At 39.0% G+C, this 20,043-nt stretch overlaps 1 protein-coding gene across 9 annotated transcripts in view; it reads right to left on the bottom strand.

The window, feature by feature from the left end:
* ptprfb (protein tyrosine phosphatase receptor type Fb) overlaps positions 1–20,043 on the bottom strand; it is a 204,126-nt gene that overhangs the window by 43,145 nt on the left and 140,938 nt on the right. For 5 of the 9 annotated variants that reach the window (XM_055202563.2, XM_055202568.2, XM_055202565.2 and 2 more), the window contains 5 exons: positions 12,088–12,114; positions 5,016–5,133; positions 2,620–3,198; positions 1,908–2,005; positions 1,117–1,373 (listed from right to left, as the gene is read on the bottom strand). In XM_055202563.2, the coding sequence (XP_055058538.2) occupies positions 1,117–1,373; positions 1,908–2,005; positions 2,620–3,198; positions 5,016–5,133; positions 12,088–12,114 (1,079 nt within the window). The remainder of the gene's footprint in view (positions 1–1,116; positions 1,374–1,907; positions 2,006–2,619; positions 3,199–5,015; positions 5,134–12,087; positions 12,115–20,043) is intronic. The other 4 variants (XM_055202566.2, XM_055202571.2, XM_055202567.2 and 1 more) reach the window with 1 other exon arrangement.

The following is a 20,043-nucleotide window of genomic DNA, read 5'->3' as shown; positions in this document are numbered from 1 at the left end:
GCGGCGCCGACGATCCACAATTTTTAGTTCGGCAATGCATGACGTCACCAATTAAAAGTGAATGGAAAGCGTCAATGATTACACACCGTGTGACTGTACCGTTACTCAACTTATAAAACACGGAAGTATTCCCTTAGCGCAAACAGTTCAAACTCCGAGTATGTTTTGAGGATTGCTCTGAACTGATCTCAATCAAAAGTCCTTCACAAAAACGCAATTATCTCAGCTTTTTGCTCATAATGTCGTATTTTTGAAAAAATAAATAAATAAATAAATAAATGAAAAACGTTTTTTTCCCTTTGAAAGCAGAAGGTCTGCTTTTTCATTTGATATATTGTATGTTTATATATTTACAGAAGAACATTGTCTGGAAAGCATTCAACTTTTGTAAAAATCACAAATAATGCCGACGCTGGCTGGCAACTTTTTTTTTAAAAATGCTGGCGGGAAAAGAGTTAAGTGAGAATTTAAGGTAAAAAATTTGTTAAAAATTACTTCAATTGTAACACCTGAAACACTTGGGGGTGGTTTTCCGGACAGGGTTTAGATTAATCCAGGACTAGGCCTTAGTTATATTAGGACATTTAAGTAGTTTTAACAAAAACATACCTTACAAAAACTTTACTGCTGTGAATCCTGAGATATGTTAGTGCAAGCTGTTTTAAGTTAAAGGTGGGGTGCACGATCTCTGAAAGCCAATGTTGATATTTGAAATCACCTAAACAATAACGCCCCTAACCCAATAGAATCTGGACCATCTTTTGATAGACCCGCCCCCCACGATGTCGGTTAGTAGACACGCCCCTTACTGTTGATTGGCAACAAGTGTGTTTTGGTACTTGGCCTGACTCCCTTTTCCAAAGCGTTTTTTTTTTAATCGTGCACCCCACCTTTAAGACATATCAAAAAAAAGCATTTTAGTCTGTGACTAGCTTAAGCCCTGTCCAGGAAACCACCCCTTAAACATTTTCAACTTAATTTTTTCACTTAAATTAATGTTGAAAAACTTCCATTACCAACTGATGTTGATCCAACTTTTACTTTTTACAATGTATAAACATATAATGAGAAAAGGAAATTTTTGTGATTGTTTTACTACAGGCTTACAGTACTAACCTGACAGGAGCTGTGGTGGGCACTTTAGGTAGGTTTATGGTTAGTTTGCCTGTGCCGGTTTGGTCTGCATTGTAAAGGGCAGGTTTAGTTTTGAACAGGTCAGGCGCGGTGCGAATGGACACCTGCTGCTGTAGTCCCCCGGCGTTGTTCGCTCTGCTCATCAGCACGAAGGAGTAATTGGTGTTTGGCTGCAGTCTCGTGATCAGCTTCCTTTTCAGGTTACCTTTAACCTCCACACTCTGCTGGTTATAGAGGATCTGCGGGAGAGAAAGGTTCAGATTCCACTTTTTCAGTTTAACGGAAATCTAACAGTCCCCATAAAATCACTAGCTTAGTTCGCCTTTTATTCAGTTTACGTTCGCATACATAATCTAATAGCATAAACAGACCATATACACACACACTGGGTTTCATGGATGGAAAACGCGTGCTTGTCCCATTAGGTCATTAGCGTTATGGTTTTATACTAATGGCTGGCATGCAGAGAAACCACACAGACAGTCTGTCAGGTTCACTGGAGGCCAGAGACGATTCTGACAGACTTTCCACAGCGTTTCGGCATGCTGACCCACAGCGTCCCTGAACCGTATGTGAATGTACAGAATCAGCAATCGGAAGCCTAATGAGTAAGATTAAATTTACAGCAACTGCAGAAAATTAACCAGCTGTCTACCAAACTGTTTTTGCTAAATTAATGTTTGAGATTTATACTTTTTAATACATGGAATGGTATCTATGTCTAATGCAGCCCAGTTTAGGTGTACGGTGAATGCATTTTGGTGCGGCCTTACCTTAAAAGGCTCTTCGTGTTTGTAGTTTTCAGGTACATCCCATGTAAGAAGGACAGAAGTTTTCATTACAGCTTTGACAGCAAAGCTTGTGGCAAATGCTATGAGACAGAAAGATGCACTGCATAAACTCAGGGACTTGAATTATGTATATTATTACCGTATGTGATATAAAACAGAAAATTCTCTCAAAAACATGTAAAGTGAAAACAAGCTCAAGAGACAGAACTGTTACACCACCTATACTTATAAAACTAATAAAAATAATTGTACCAAGACTCTATTCAGGACTAAAGCTAAGGGCATCATTCAAGTCTACTTCAACATTCGAAAATCAAGTAAATTGCAAATGGGGGATTTCCCATAAAACAGACCCCCAATGTGAAGATAATTGGATTTTTAATATTCCATCTAAAGGCTATAAATTTATCACGGTGTTATTACGAACATGGAAAATTGGCTAGACGCGTCAAGCGTGTGTAATGCGGTAACACAATAACATTCATTGTTTATCTGGTGATTTAGATCAATTGCTGTGACTAAATAGAGGACGGAAAAATTGTATCTTAGTTTCAAACACCATACGTTAAAAGAGGTTTACGTGTCCTAATCCAATCCTTAAGGAAATAGGATAGGAAATGATGGGTGTTGGCATGACTTACAATCACAATATTCAATATATATTTAAGCAAAAGTGTACAATTTAATCACCAACCGGGTGATGTAGACATGGTCCTGCTCTGTATACTGGGGCTTAAGGGACCACTTCCCTTGCTGGTGAAGGCTTGCACACGGATGGTATAGGTGGTGTCTGGCCTAAGTCCTTGGATGATCATCTTGGTGTCATTTGTACTGATGGTGCTGTTCAGTTTGCTGTTTATGTCACTGTACACCACTTTGTATTGTGTGATACGACCATTCCGCTCAGAGAGGGCAGGTGGTTCCCATTCCAGGGTGGTGGTAGATGTGGTCAGTCCCACAACGCGCAAGTTGGCGGGAAACCCACTGGGCACGTCCTCTGGAGTGATGATCTCTTTTATGTACTCTTCACCATCTCCCGCGCGGTTCCTGGCGCTTAGGTGAAAGCTGTAGGTGGCGCCTTTGTGCAGGTCTGTGGCGGTGTGGTGATCATCTGTGCGGGCGAACTCCCGGACCACATAGGTGTCCTCCTCTAACCGCTTGTATCGCAGGCGGTAGCCCATCAACTCACCCACCATGTCCTTAGGAGGCTGCCACTGGATTAGTGCTGTGTTGCCGATAGTGGTGCTGATGATCATGGTGGGTTTTCCAGGCACTGCAGGAAGCAAAGTGAAGAGATGAGAGAGATTAAGGATGGTGACTGTGTTGGACCTCGTATGGCGCGCACACCGCCATTAGACACCGAATAACCTGCCTTAAATGTGCTTTTGCTCTTTTTGCATTTTTTTATTACAGACAAAATCCTGCCAAACTTCTTAAACGTCAAAATTATCCTCTTGTAATATAACAGTAAAACAGACTAATCTTATTTGCTAAGTGGTTAAAAAATACAGAACTTCTTGGAAAAGTAAATCAATCTGATTTGCACTAAAAGTCATCAGACAATGATGTCAACTGAAAAGCTTCACAGACTTATATACTTAATGCAAAATGGCAACTCGTTTTACTTTAGTACTAATGTAACACATTTTAAGGTAGAAGTATGGTCTATTTTTTACGCATATGCGAAGGTCCACGTACAGTGTGCTTTACAAAATTTCCGTCATGAGAAAAGTGCGTGTGTACTGTCACCACCGGATTTTTGAAACCCCTCGTACTTCGTACGTGTAGGTCACGCATGCGCAAGAATATGTAGTATGTAGGCCACGAGAGGTATTGCAAATTGTTTTGCTTTGCAAGGCTGTGCATTCGACTGTGCACGCTCACGTACGCGTAAAAAACACACTATACCCAGGATTTAAAGGAAAACACCACAGTTTTTCAATATTTTACTATGTTCTTACCTCAACTTAGACAAATTAATACATACCTATCTTTATCCAATGGTGCACTTAATTTTTGCACAGCGCATTGTGAATGTGTTAGCATTTAGCCTAGCCCCATTCATTCCTATGGCTCCAAACAGAGATGAAATTCCACAAGGGGTCGTATTTGTTCCTCAGACGTTGCACAATAAACGTGACATCCGAATATATTCATTATAAATCGTGAACAAAAATTGAGATTCGAACGAATGTCCGTAAGTGAACTAATTGTTACAGTATTTATATCGTAATTCGGTCAGAAACGGCAAGATTGTGAGGCGAACAAATCGTTTTGGATTAAAAGGCTTGGATATTCAATTTCCTTGGACTTTTGGGGATTTATGAACAATTTGTTTTGGACAATTTCACTGAAGCGGATAAAGGGAAGATTTTGAAGGTAAGTAAATATCCTAAATCGGCGCTGTCCGGTTCAGGTAACTAACAACTAGATTACAGTTTTATGACTGCTATAAATCATTTTAAATCATCATCACGTGCAAGGGAGGGGGTGTGCCGTGTACGGCACAGTGATCCTTATCAGGTTAAAGACTGTTACATAAGTAGTTACACAAGTAAGTATGGTGGCATAAAAAAATTTTTAGTTTGGATCCATAGGAATGAATGGGGCTAGGCTAAATGCTAACACATTCAAGAAGCGCTGTACAAAGTTTAAGTGCACGCATTGAATAAAGATAGGTATATATTAATTCATCTAGTTAAGGTAAGAACATAGTAAAATATTGAAAAACTGTGGTGTTTTCCTTTAAGACCGAGATGGGACCTTTAACAAAAAATGTTTCAACTTTATCCATAAGGAATTGATTGCGTCGGTAATGCATATGACAGGTGGCTTGATGGGAGGAGTTAAAAAGAGCTTGATGATATCAGCCAAATAATAAAAATTGTTTTAAAGTAGAGCAAGCTATTTTACTTTGATAAAAGGTTACATAAACAAACACTCTTTCCTCCCTTGGACTAACATGGAGTGTCAAATTGTGCACAGTTGTCCCAATTATATCTGTTAAGTAAGCAAATACAGTCGATGTTGACTTACTTTGTTGACTTTAGGTCAAATGGTCTACTACAGACCGAGTCAGTGAATACACACCTGCTCCAGTAGTAGTGACGACTTTGGCTTTGCTGCGGGCTCCATCACCTTTCGTTGTATAAGCTGCCACGGTTACAGAGTAAGAGGTTTCTGGTAAAAGTCCAGTGATGTTGGCCTCCTGTTAAATCAAAACACGTGTGATCACTAAGAGATCAAAGTAGTTTTACTAGACGCCCTTATTCCATCCCCACTGATACACACAGACCAAACCCCCTTTAACAAACCACACACACCAATGCTTAACCAATCCCACCCTACCAGTTTCAAAACCACCTGACACACTTTTTAGTTCATATTCCACTTATTTACTATTTAATATCTAACTTAGAAAAGATACACTGGGTAAGGCTTTGAAAAGCTTCTTCTACAAGGAGCTCTTCTAAGCCTTGAAGAACAACAACCAAAGCAGCCGCACCATTTGTGTCAATGTTTTTGCTTTATACAGTATCAATCATTGCTTTTTCCCATGAGGACTAAAGCTAATCATTTTATGGCAAACAAAAACACATTTTGTTCGTTTTCATCTCTGAGATTGTTGAGAAAAATTAAACAAGTTTCTAAAAGTGTAGCACATGGCTATGTCCTGGTTATGTTCAAATTAACAGATGTTTAGCAAAACACTGACACATCTGGTAGGCACTAGGAAGCATCCTATTTGAGCATTTGAACACAACACAAACGAAAGACAGAAAAGAGAGAACTTCAAACACAGCACACGCAAGCACCAGTACTTTTTTTAGCGTTAAGAAAAAAAGACTATTAAAAATTTCTTCATAAGACTGTTTGATGTATAACATCTGCTCTAATGATTTGGCATCCACACAACAAACAAATATTTAAGGACTTAATACGCAATAGTTCTGTAATTTTCTGTCAAATCTGTCCGGACAGGTACCAGGCTACATACTGAAACGCATCCAACCTAAATTAGTCCAATAATCAAAATTAAACTCTTTAAACTGCATGCAACTAATTCACTGCTATTCATTCCCTTTCGAAAATGAATAAGCCATAAGAAAATAGAGGGACTAATGTCAGTAAAGTATAGTTATTCAGGCATTCTCTTCTCACTGTATCTGTAGGGTACCTTAACATACAGCACCATACAAAAATCCCTGATGTATCCTTACATGAATATAAAGTGCCACACGTAAACACATACGTGTAAACAAACCAAGAATGTAATATAAAATATGTTCCTCTGTAAAATGCACGCATACAAAAAAACTTAGCTTTTACAGTATATTACTAATGTGGCCACACATCTTCTGTTAAATTAAGTTCTTGAAAACAGCCTTTTAAAAGCTTCTCATTAGCCTTTTTAGCATGACTTAACTGGTTGTCTTCCCTAATTACGGTTTAACGTTCAAATTATATCACTGCATTTACCAGTAAGTGCCCACTGTTTTACAATTTTCTCGTTTTAAATAAAGATAGCTTAGTTTGGCTTTCACTCTCGCGAAAGCCCTAAAGAGCAAGAACAAGGAATAAAATGTAAATGACCTTTAACGTTTAAGACTTTATTCATTACTTTAATCACACAAAATTACTTTTTTATATGCGAACCAATTGCATTTTCGTCTCCAGTTTTCTCCGATTAAATAGAGCGCTTTCATCAATTTTCGAAAATCCTACAAGGGAACAGCTTGCATTCCCAGAGAACCGAAGTTTGAGTAGACACAATTGTGTGATTAATGCACCAGAGCACATTCATTATTATCGGCTATAAATTTAACTTTCAGCAATGTGTTCACAGTAACACCTTGTGCTGCATACTGAAGACACTTTGTAGTGAACCTTTACAGTGAGCATGCATTATAAGGGCTTGTGACTTCTCATCCAAGGGGCGCAAATTCAAAATGTGTGTTCATGTGTGTTGCTCGTGTTTTCAAAATATGTGTTTGTTGCGTCATGTGAACCATATTTGTCAAAATAAATTTCTGATGCATACGCGTCAAAATGATTTCATGACAAAAGAGACGCTCACGTTCACAAAATACCTGCAAGACACTCACTTAACAGTAAAATTTGATTATGCATGAGATTATGTGAGTATCTGGCAAACGCGAGCGTCTCTTTTATCATAAACCATTTAAACTCGATGCGCAGAACACATATTTTGAAATAACGAACCACACACATGACGGGCTACATACATGTTGTGACGAACTTCGCATCGAGCGCCCTAAAAAAAAAAAGAAGTCACCGGCCGCCAATCCTGTCATCATTTACCCCTTAAGTTCTTCTAAACATGTTCTGTTGAACACAAAAGATACTTTGACAAATGATGGTAAGCACAATGTTGACAGTATCCTGACTTTAGTATTTGTTTTTACTATTATAGAGGTCAACTCTGTGGTGCCATCATTTATAAAAATATCTTACTTTGTGTTCAACAGAAATAAGAAACTCATACAGGTTAAGAACAACATGAGGACGAGTAAATGGAAGACAGAATTTTTATTTTTGGGTGAACTATCGCTTTAAGAAGAGCAGACAGATGGTGACCATATTGGTAATGTTTTTATTTATACTGCATGTAATTGACTTAATAAGGCCGATATTTGAAGTAGACAATATCAGCTTGTTATATAAAAAACATGTTTTGTTTATAATAAACAATTTTTTTTGAAATAATAAATATTTAATATGGGGCTAATCAAATAAATACTCCCAAATAGAATGATGAATAAACTAGATGATTGCTTTTCCTATGTGTGGTTTACTTGATCATCCCTTGTGTCATCTATACAGAGGTTAAGGGCTTTCTATTTCCATTGCAGCTACAATTGGTTCTCTCTTGAGTTTTCTCCTGCTAATAGAACAATGTTAGATTATTAGCGAGGCATCTGTGGGGTTAATAGGTGTGTACACTGCACACAGTCACACTTCATTAGTGAGTTGGCAGCTGATGGCAATCTTCAAGCTGGCTGATTGCTGGAATAAATATCACAAAGGTGAACAGATGTCACAGGATGACACCAGCGAGCCTATTTGCTGTCAAGCCATAATCTAAGACATACGTGGATGGAGAAGAATTCCACTGTGGAAACTCGGAATAGACCCTGAGGTGACAATAAAGTCATAGTTTTACACCTTTGATTAAAGGAGAGGATCGGAAACAGCTTAAAGGATCAGTCCACTTTCTTAAAAAAAAATCCAGATAATTTACTCACCACAACGCCATCCAAAATGTTGATGTCTTTCTTTGTTCAGTCGAGAAGAAATTATGTTTTTTGAGGAAATTTTTCTCATTTTAATGGACTTTAATGGACCCCAACACTCAACAGTTTTAATGCAGTTCAAAATTGCAGCTCCAAAGGACTCCCAACATTTTCAAACGAGGCATAAAGGTCTTTATCTAGCGAAACGATTGTCATTTTTGACAAGAAAAACAAAAACATGCACTTTTAAACCACAACCTCTCGTCTAACTCCGGTCCTGTCACGCGCCAGCATGACCTCACCCAATTGTGTAATGCCGTGAAAAGGTCACGTGTTACATATGTGAAATGCACATTTGTGGACCATTTTAAACAATAAACTGACACAAAGACATTAATTAGTATCATTCAACATACAACAACGTCGGAATGGTCCTCTTTCTCCACACTTGTAAACACTGGGGCGTAGTTTCGCATACATCATCCGTGACCTGCTGTTGACGTGATGACGAATTGCGTGAGGTCACGGTGGCGCGTCACATGACCGGAAATAGACGAGGAGTTGTGGTTTAAAAGTGCATATTTTTTATTTTTCTTGTCAAAAATGACAATCGTTTCACTAGATAAGACCCTTATGCCTCGTTTGGGATCGTTTAGAGTCCGTTAAAACTGCAATTTTAAACTGCATTAAAACTGTTACGTGTTGTGTCCATTAAAGTCCATTAAAATGAGAAAAATCCTGAAATGTTTTCCTCAAAAAACATAATTTCTTCTCGACTGAACAAAGAAAGACATCAACATTTTGAATGACATGGTGGTAAGTAAATTATCTGTTTTTTTTTATTAACAAAATGGACTAATCCTTTAATGTCGCCTGGCTATTTCAGCATCTTAGGAGTTAAGAGAATAGTTTCTTGACAATACAGATGTTGTGTACTTTTCTTGGACATGGGTGTGACAATAAGAATGTTTTATCTATGTGTTTGTATCTGTTTAAAGGTACAATTTACACAGCAGAGGCTGTGACCTTTGACGAACAACGCTGAACACACCCTTACAAAAATTTTCGATGACATCTACAGCCCTAGTCAACATACCAAAGTTGTATTATATTAAACATTGGTATCAGATCTTCATCAAACGGCTTAACACTACATCCAATACATACATTCGTCTTTGCAAGGGCAACTGTGACTGCATCAAGCAGTAACTACAATATGATTAAGACCCCAAAGCAAAGCAATCTACACCCACAGAGTCAGCTCAAGGTCACAAGGTCAGAGGGTCCAGATTGCTATACACTAAGAGGCTGTCAGACAACGCCGAATCGAGGGAAAGGAAAAAAGTTAGGGCTTTTGTACAATCTTCCAGGCAGGTGCCAGCAAACAGCGACTACAGAGCAGGTGCTGTCGCTAACAGCAAGGCTCCGGAGAGACGTCTGCCAGTCTGCTGGCACAGAGATGGGTGGACCGAGAAATAGGGTCAGGCCTCACTGGGAGGAAAGCGACACCGGTAACTGAAGTGCACACATTTCTGCAGCTCTTTTTTAATGCTCCAAATCTAGGCGGTAAGAGGATTTACAACCGTAACTCAAGCCAGGCCCTGAACTACAGTGGGTTGTCACGCAACTATAGGAATCTTTTGAGAAAGCTCTGAAACAACGAGACACACGTACACACACACAAAGGGCTGGAGTGTTGAAAGCATGCTGTTGTCTGCAGCTTTCTCTTGCCAGGCTTCACTGGTTTTCAACACACACAGCACACATAAATGTAGCACAGACCCTGTGTTGAAAGCAGGTAACAACATTCAGGAGGATTATATCCTCAAGCTTATCATTCATCACACAAGGCAGAATGGGTTGTAACTGTACATTGTTTAACTTTAAAATGACACTTTTTTAAAGGGCACATATTTCATTGCTAAAAGCAAAGTTCGCGTAGTTTATGCTCAAAAACACAATATTTTCCACATACCGTACATTTTTGTAACTCCAGATATCACTCGCTTCCTGAAACGCACAGACTTTGTTCGAAATTTAGCGATTTGAAAAGACCTGATTGGCCAGCTAATCTGTACTTTGTGATTGGCCTGAATACCTCTAATGTCAGCCGGAAATGTGACGCTTCTTACCATGTTTAAAAGATTCGCTCACAACGCAAAACTGACAGGAGTTAACCAACAGGCTGAGTCCAAAGCGTGGGGAATTATGATAATGTCAGTCTTGTCTACATCACCAATCCCAGGAAGTAAACTGTTGCCTACAATCCATGTGTTTGTTGTAGTGCAAGAAAAGAGATTTATGTTGGAGACTTCCTGGGATTGGTGATGTAGTAAAGTCCGACATTATCATAATTCCTCCCACTTCAGACTCACAGCCTGTAAGTTAACTCTTGTTAGCAACCGGATCTTTCAAACATGGTAAGGATTATCACGTTTCCGGCTGACGTCAGAGGCACCCAGGCCAATCCCAACGTACAGTCCAGCTGGCCATCAGGAACGCAGGACTTTTAAAATAGGTGCGTTTCAGGAAGAAAGTGAAATCTGGAGCTACAAAAATGTACGGTATGTGGAAAAATTTGTTTTTAACTATAAACCACGTGAACACATTCTATTATACCAAATACACAAAATAACGTTGTTTTTTTAAACAATGAAATAGGTGCTCTTTAACAAGAAATCATGCCAGATGCCCTTAGCGGGTTTTGCATCTGAACTCTCCATATATTTTTATAATGACTGCTAAACACATAACTGACTGTTGTCCCTGGCAACCAACTTTCTACATAACTGTACTAGTTTCACTCAGTGGTCTTTTCATATAATCAAAAAACTTGTCCATTCTTGTCCATTTATTCATTTTCTATGCAAGCATCTGTATAATATGGGAGATGATTTTAGTCGCCCAGTAATTATTGCAAAAGCCCTCCAACCTTACTTCAGGGTCCTGATCACACTCTCTGAGTTTATTCTACTATAATCACTAGCTGGTTGTACAGTGTCACTTACATAATAATAACATTAGGTTATAATACAATATAATTATATATCACATATAAATACAATGCACAGTAATTGACAAAACACTGTTCCAGTTCTAAAATCTTAGTTAATCCGTCAAAGCTGAACACAAAATATCTAACGCGTCCATATCTAACTCTTGCTACACAAAATGTGCTCCGATTTTAATGACCACACAACAATATCAGCTAAAGCTGCAATTCAACTCACAATCAGCTGCGCCACATCTCAGTTTCCATAGATTGGCCGTAAACTGTAAGTAAGGAGTGCATTCAGTAAATATTAAACATGCTGGCTCTTGAATTCTGCAATATTGCTATAGTTGTGAGGAGAGCATTCATTTATCCGTTTTGCATTTGTTGTGCATGTGTAATAGTGTCTGTGTGTGTGACTAACGGGTACTTGCTATGCTAAAAGTCATTAGTACAGTCATTACACTGCCAGTGAAATGTGCACTCAGGGGCCAGACCTTTAGAGCACGCTGCATTATTACCATTAGTAAATACAGTGCATTAGCGGATGACCTTTAGTATAATGCAGAAAATGCTGCAATTTATTCTGTTATTTTCTGTGTGTTTGTGGATTCGGGAACAGGTTTGCAACAGTGCTCAAAAGGTGCCAAAAGTGCTTTAGTCTGATTGCGGATCCCCCCCACACACATTTGTCAAAATTCACATCAAACACACAGAAAGATTTCAACCAAACTATTAATCCCTTTTACTGTATATGGAAAAACGAAGGAAAAATGTTAGTTCCAAATCAAGAAAAGCTAAGCGACAGTAAAGAAAGGCAATAGCAGAACACGTGTGTGCGTGCCCACACACACACATACAAATGCAGAACATCCCAATGCCGCAAACCACCCGCTCACACACTTTAGTTACTCACATATTCCGTGGACTCCTCAATTTTCCACTGATGGAAAACACATGACAGATGAGAGGGGAAAAATGAATCAGAGATGGCACTACTGGGGGAGAAAAAAGCATTGCTACCTTTTTTCTCTCATCTATAGATGAACACATACAGTAGCGTTAACAGTCACATGCAGCACTGTAGCTCAGCTACAGAGACAGAGATGAAGGGTGGAGGAGGATAGAGTACAATATTTTACATATGACACAGTGCAGTACACAGTCAGGTGAAATGAGCAGCTTTACACGGCAAGTTGATCCAGTGGCTCTGTAGGAGATGGGTGCACCATTTACACCCAGTGGATGCAAAAACTGCAATTCACAGACACTTACCTGGGCTGCATTAACTGTAATAATAAAACCAATATATGACCTTAACATAAAAATGAGATACAGAAAGATATACTGGAGAATGCAAACATTTAAACACAGATGCACTGCCTGGTTACCTTGAAATGCAAAGCATTTTCGCTCATATTTCATCCGCATGATTATTCATAATATGTGCTTGTTTTCCACATTTATTTATTTGTTTTCATGGTACTTTAAATTAAAATGTAAAAAAAAAACGTCCATGGAAAAAGCGTCTTTAAATTCATGCCCACAATGCACCACTTCTACAGCAATGCAGATTTAGATGAACATCACTGTCTGTCCCATCACGTATCACACTGATTTTGATAGTGGTCCACTGTGATTTTAAACTTTAGTTAGTGTGTAATGTTGCTATAATAGCATGCATAATATCTGTAAAATTATAAAGCTCAAAGTTTGGTGCCAGGCTATATATTTTCTTTAACAAAATTCGCATTTCAAAGCTTACAGCGAATGTACGGTTTGGACTACAGACCTCTACATCCTGCTTTAATGACGTCACTAGAACTGTTTTTTTTTAAACTAAACTCCGCCCACAGGAATACGTCAGTCTCCAGCTAAGCTAACGGCAAGCTATGCTGCTATCGAATCACACAAAACAAACTACACAATCAGAACTCGATACGTATTTCTGAAGGAGGAACTTTATTGAACAAGGTAGACAATCGTTTTTAGGACAGTAAAAACAGCGATATACAGATAAGTCAATTGTGTGAAAAATCCTGTGTGAAACATGAACACGCGTTATATTGCGCACTGTAAACACCATAAAAGCTTAAAAAACACAGAAAGAAAGGGACCTTTAAGACCACATGTTATCGTAGTTTTCAGACTATAAGCCGCACCGGAGTATAAACCCAAAATTTCAAAATGCGTCATTAAGGCAAAATAACATATATAAGTCACAGTGGACTATACGTTGCATTTATTTAGAAAATTACTTCACAAATCCAAGCCGAAGAACAGACATTTAATCTGGAAAGGCGAGTTATTCAATTAAACAATAGCAGAAAGAACAGCAGGCTGAATAGATGTCTGTATGTTAAAGTCATATTATCAGTTATTTAAACGATAAACCATAGCATACAGAACTTAGCTGAAAGGTTGAATAGGCTAAATTAACCGAACAAGCCAACAAGCATGAAGTTCGCAGACTTGGCATTTCGCATTACTGAATCCATTGAATTACATAAATACAGAAGCACCATATGGCGGACTCTTGCGGCTGTAGACGGTAATGATGCCTCTTGCCACATAAATGTCAAAATTTATTCATACTGACTTACAAGGCGCACCTGACTATAAGACGCAGCACCAGTCAAGATATGGAAAAAAACGCAGCTGAAAAATACGGTAGCTTGTTAAAATTTGTCTCCAGGTCTCTGCGTTCTGCTACAATCCATTTCTTTCTGTCTAGCAGTTTTTACACAAATGCCGTGGATTAGGTAAATCCAAAATCTCATTTAGACAGGGTTCTTTACCATCTGATTATCAACTAGTCCGTTAAAACTATACTTTTGTACTTTTTCACATTGCGAATATATTACCTTGACACTTACTTTGGCACAGCATGGATGCTCATTACAGCATTGCTAATGTTTACACCGACACAACATCTATCCAGTATAGAAACTTTTTCTTACTTTTCTCAGGCAGGGTGAAAAACTTTACATTTTTTATAGCAATTTAAGATTGATATATACTAGATTAAAACTTTTCTTTGACTGTGAGTGAATCCCATAGGGACTGAAAGCTTATTTCCTGCTGCTAGACCCGTGGTGGAATTGAGCATGAAATCCCGTTACCCCCATCCCTACTGCCAAGCTCGGTGACATCAAACTTCACCAAAACTTTCTTTTACCCAATGTCTTACACCTTCCATATAAAGAAAGAGACACGCACACACATCAAATCTTCCCTGGACCGAGAAGTCAGCATGGAGTCAACTCAACCGCGGTTGACGTTCCTCCTCAGGAAGATAAAGGAAAATGCTCTATTTTAGCTAAGAATCTGCAAACGGCAGTAAAGCATATTACAATATCAGTGTGCAGACACCAGCACTGCAATTTCCAATATTAGATCATTCTGCAAACATTCACCCGTGTCCTATAATTGCTGCTCATGACAGCAGCACCGTACAGTGCTGTAAGATGAAGATCCGTGTGTGTTGCATAACACACACTGGCCTCCATCTCATCTAATAAAGAAACGGTTTCCCTGAGCAAGCTGCACTGCTTTCCAGACGTCCTGCAGCTTATCTTATAATATAACGCTTGGCATTTGGTGGGTCTTGGAAACCTGCTGGCTAACAGGGAAGGTGGAAGTCTTGCAGATTGTTTGTAAAGCCACTGATAGCCCTGGGAGATCGGGTTTGCCTTCCTAAAACACTTGTAAATGTGATCTCTCCCTGATATCAGCTCCCTTGGAAGCCAAACCAACCATCATTGCTTTGCAGCACAGAACTAAAGTCACACTGACTTGGTCGGGTGAAATGGTAGAGGCTGAAACATCGATCAGATATAATGGACCGAAGTGGGCTTCTAACCCTTAAGGTCTGCACTTAAGAACTGTATTTCAATCATTTAGTCGTTGATGTTTCACAGCTTTCATTTCCTGCTCAATGGACTCATCCAAAACCACCGCATTTAACTACCCTATTAATCCTGGAGCAGAGGAGTACCTATATGTACGTTTTCTGACACAATACAAACATACGTGTGGCTTTTAGCCAAAATGAAAACGGAGTGCAACACTGCAAAGGAAACAGCTCAGATCTCTCCGTATTTAACATTAGATACATTACGCTGGGTTTTTATCCCATTAGCCATAAATGGAGTTTAAAGCGTCATCAAAAACCACAACATTATATGCGTCACAATAAGTGCGCGCTGAAATAAACACCAACAGCCTTCTTAAGCTCAAGTTAATGAGAGTTATTTTCCCGCTTATCTGCTCGCTTAATGGGTTGGTTTTTTTTTTGTTGCACATGGCACTTTAAACCGTACAGTCCTTTCCTTTCAAAATTTATCTCCTTGCAATCGTTCTCTTCCAATGCCAATGAATAAATTAGCCTAGTTTAACAAAAAACCTCGGAGAGCAAAAACAATGAGGTCTGAATTGATTGGAATCTTCAGCTGCAGCCAAATGCTGCAATTTTCACGCAGGATATTAAAAGAGTAATGAAGGTCTGCGATTGTCAGATCGAGACTCTTGGACGACGTCGGATAAAAGGAAAGGAAAGTATTGAAATAAATCAAAGGAAATAAAAGTCTTTATTCTCCTTCTCCTTGATCTGGTGCTGGGACCACCAAGGCCATTGTGATCCCCTCAGGGCTGGTGCTGTGTGTGTCTTACATTCACCTTAACTCGATTAGCAGATACTTTCATTCAAAGCGACTAACAATGTTTCTTTATTATAGTTACAAGCCGTCTGGAGCAACCGGAGGCGTTCACGCAAGACAGCGACTGGAAATCAGTTATTTTCAATGAGCGTTGATAATTTGCGGTGATATAAGCCTCAGTTTTCAGACTTTTCTTAAGCGTTTAACCCATAACCTTGGTGCTGCATGCACAATGCTCTACCCACTGAGCTATAGGAAAGCATCTGGTCACTCCTACCCATTTAGCTCCTCATTTAAAGGGGACATTTTACAAGACTTTTGTAAAATAAATCTTTGGTGTTGCCAGAGTTCTAGCTCAAAATACCTCATAGATAATTTCAGTCTTTCCAGAAAAAAAGAGTTTTTTTGTGATTGTTGTGGGCAAAAATCCTTGATCTTGCGGCACGTTTTCTTAAAAAATGCGATGGAATATGCGGGAGGTTTATGCAATTTTATGCGACAAAACTTTTTCAGCTTTTGCAGCTTTTTTAATGATGTTCACGTCACTTCATAACCTTCCCATGGCAACAGAGGACATGGCTGCGCTTGTGTGAGGTAAATGCAGCATTTTTCAACTTTCTGCTAAGATATGTGCGATTTTTACTACAAAAATGCAGAGATTATGAAATCATGTAAGCCCCGCATATTTTGCGGACGGAAATCTGCAATTTATGCTGCTAAAGTGCAGCGTGTTTGGAAAAAATATGCGTCCCCCGCATAAATATGTGTCCTTTGGCTGATTAAGCGTTAAATCATGCGATCGCATAAATGCATTTTTCTGGAGGGACTGTAATTTATTATAGCAAGTTAAAATTGCCACTTTGTAGGTTTGGGTGAGTTCTTTTAAATGCAAATGAGCTGATCTCTGCACTAAATGGTAGTAACATGGTTGGATAGTGCAGATTAAGGGGCGGTATTATCCCCTTCTGACATCACAAGGGGAGCCAAATCTCAATTACCTATTTTTTCACATGCTTGCAGAGAATGGTTTACCAAAACTAAGTTACTGGGTTGATCTTTTTCAACCCACTTGGGACCCAATTATAGCACTTAAACATGGAAAGTCAGATTTTCATGATATGCCCCCCTTTAAGAGGTCAATGGTGGTACGCCTTATAGGGTTTAAAACTGCACATTTTTGGCTACTAACCCACAGCTCAGATCACTATCTCTGTTATTTTTTCCAACCTCCACTTTGTCTCCCACACCCACAACTAATGCAATACGATAGTAACCCGTGAAATGTAATTGTAGTAGACTGTCATGATCTCATGACTCTCGCTTTTATTAGAGATGCTTCACGGAAAGCTCGACAGGCCTCGTAAACGTCCACTTGCTCAGTTCTCATGCCACAGTGGAATGGATCCGTTACCTCAGTCTCTCGGTTAAATTTAGACCCAGCATGAGGGCGTGTGGGCTCCCAATCTGGCCTTGTACGAAAGAAAAAGTCCATTACACACCCACGAAACAAACAAGTGCTTGCTGGTTTTCCCGGCTGAGGTCGCAGTGGCAGCCGAGAGAGACACTTCTGGGTTTTTGCGGAGTTGCTTTGAGTGTGATAAATGTGGGATTCAGGTTATAACACCTCCTCAACACAAACTTAAATTTAATAGTAAAGCAAAAACTTAATAACGTTAGCCACCTCTGAAACAGCTCATCTTCTGTACAGGAAATGTCACACAAATAGATATGCTGTACATAATGCTACCTTTATAATATATTTAACTTCAGCATAAAAGTTATGCAATCATGTTGCATAATTGTTATCGTTCACCCTAGAAGAGATGGCGTAGTGCAGGTGGCAACATTTTAATGTTAAATACGAGTTTAGCCATTTGAGTTCATTTTCATTACCCCTAATGCAGACTAACAGCATCCTCTTAAGAGATGCTGCACCGCTGTCCTCTTTAAGATATTTTAAGAGTCCATCCATGCAGAAGCTTATGCACTCACATCCAAACAGTCTCTGGAGGTGATAGGGACATAGTACATTTTAAAAATGAACAAGTGGTAACCAACAGAGTGGATGGCTTGAGAAATTGGGGTGTTTTTGTTGACACAAAAAACACTACGAGCCATATATCAAAGCAACTCCGTAACCACCGTGACAAGCTATTAGCATTACACAATACACAATGGATTTCATCATTTCTCAGATATATTTCTCCTCTCTTTCTCACAAGCTCTCCCTGGCCAATTACATTCCAAAGGGAGAACGCAAGATTATTCGATTTATTCTGCGCGCGAAAGAGCCCTAGGACAACGTAGTGACATGTAAACACGAATGTAATCTGACATGAAAAATGAGAGAACATGGAGAAAACAAGGTGAAATTAAACAGGCTTATACAGTTTATGACGTATGGTGTCTGGTATCTACGAATGTGCCTCAGCAGGTCCTTCAAGTGTTTTTATGTCTTTTTTTCCATCACAATAATGACGAATGACTCGCGTCTCGTCACGGATCACGCGGTTCGTTGTAAATGACTCAACGTCGATTTGGATGTCATGGAGGATGATGAGAGTGTTGTTTGCCAAAAAGGGAGAGACGGGCGCAGGTGTCCTTGTGTTATGAGAGTGGAGAGGTCAACAACGCTTCAGATACTGTAAACAAAACCTGCCTATCGTTTTTTTCCTGTCGCTTGCGAAAAAATTGAAAAAACCACAACAAATGTGTCTTGTATGTTGTGAAAAACATTCGGAGTCGGTGACCTTGTGACTTTAAACAAAAAGTTCACACATTCTGTCTTGTTAGAGATGCTGGACAGACAAAACATCTATTGCACAAGGTCATGAAGGCTCAAGCTTTGAGAGAATATAGACATAAAACTGTCTGGATTGGTGGAAAACCAGAGCTGGAATTGACATGGATGCAAAAGGTGTATTTACAGTACATTTGTCATGCACTCTTTTACTTAGGTATGTACTTATGCAAACGAGAAATCTTTTTGATGAACCAGAAAACCGCCGGCCCATTTAGTCAAAACCATTAAGGCCCACAGTTGTACATTAATGTCTCTTGTTACAGTCGCACATCAGGTATTCATTGTAGCAGCTCAGTGGAGACAAATGCTTACACAGGTAAATGAGAAACTCTTGTTTAGGGGGCAGGGAAGGCGCTGGAGAACACGTGTCTTTGCAATTTAATACTGAGCTAACAATTCGCAAGAAACATTTAAATGCCCCCAGCCTGCTCCCTCTATCCTCGCCAAAGTGTCTACTTTACGTTATTCATGAATACATAAATCCCTCCAAAGGATTACGATCTTTTTTACGTCTCCGTGCACCCGCGTTTCTTCAGGCAGCTTTAAATCCCCTTATATTAATGTACCATGAGCGAAACAAAAACAAATGCGGAGTAACAAGGCAGTGCATATATATTTATGTTTGGTAATAAAACAAGCTAAATTCTGAAAAGACCAACAATGGCTTATCAAATATTAAGCAATTTTCATTACAGCAAGCCTGAATGCTACGGAAAAGCTAGAATTTGCCATTTGTATGATGTGTAGATGTAATGGATAAGTCAAGCTGCTCTGTTTCAAACCCTAGCAAGCTGTTTCCAGACAGCATTTTAACAAAAGGTACAGCTCGTTGCGGATAAAATCTAATCTGAAAGCTGCAATTTTTGGTTAAAAATAAACAACAATCAGTTATTCAGCAAGTGCATAAACAATCATTGTTCAGTCTCCTTACCTTATCACAATTCACAACAGTAAGCTTATAAAAATGATTATAATTTGTCGGGTCAGACTTCACATGAAATGCAGTTGCTTTTGAACATAATTATATGTATGTACATAAAGAAACTTGCAATTTTTCAAACAGAGAGGCAAAAGTTACAGAATGCAGCTTTATAAGCAATATAAAATATTAAAGGAATAGTCTACTCATTTTCAATATTAAAATATGTTATTACCTTAACTAAGAATTGTTGATACATCCCTCTATGATCTGTGTGCGTGCACGTAATCGCTGGAGCGCGCTGCGACGCTTCGATAGCATTTAGCTTAGCCCCATTCATTCAATGGTACCATTTAGAGATAAAGATAGAAGTGACCAAACACATCAACGTTTTTCCTATTTAAGACGAGTAGTTATACAAGCAAGTTTGGTGGGACAAAATAAAACGTAGCGCTTTTCTAAGCGGATTTATATACATATGCATATTTTATG

Source organism: Misgurnus anguillicaudatus, chromosome 2, assembly GCF_027580225.2.
Source record: "Misgurnus anguillicaudatus chromosome 2, ASM2758022v2, whole genome shotgun sequence".
Taxonomy (NCBI): Eukaryota; Metazoa; Chordata; class Actinopteri; order Cypriniformes; family Cobitidae; genus Misgurnus; species Misgurnus anguillicaudatus.
Note: the sequence above shows the minus strand (reverse complement) of the source record. Positions and strands in the feature narration are given on the sequence as shown.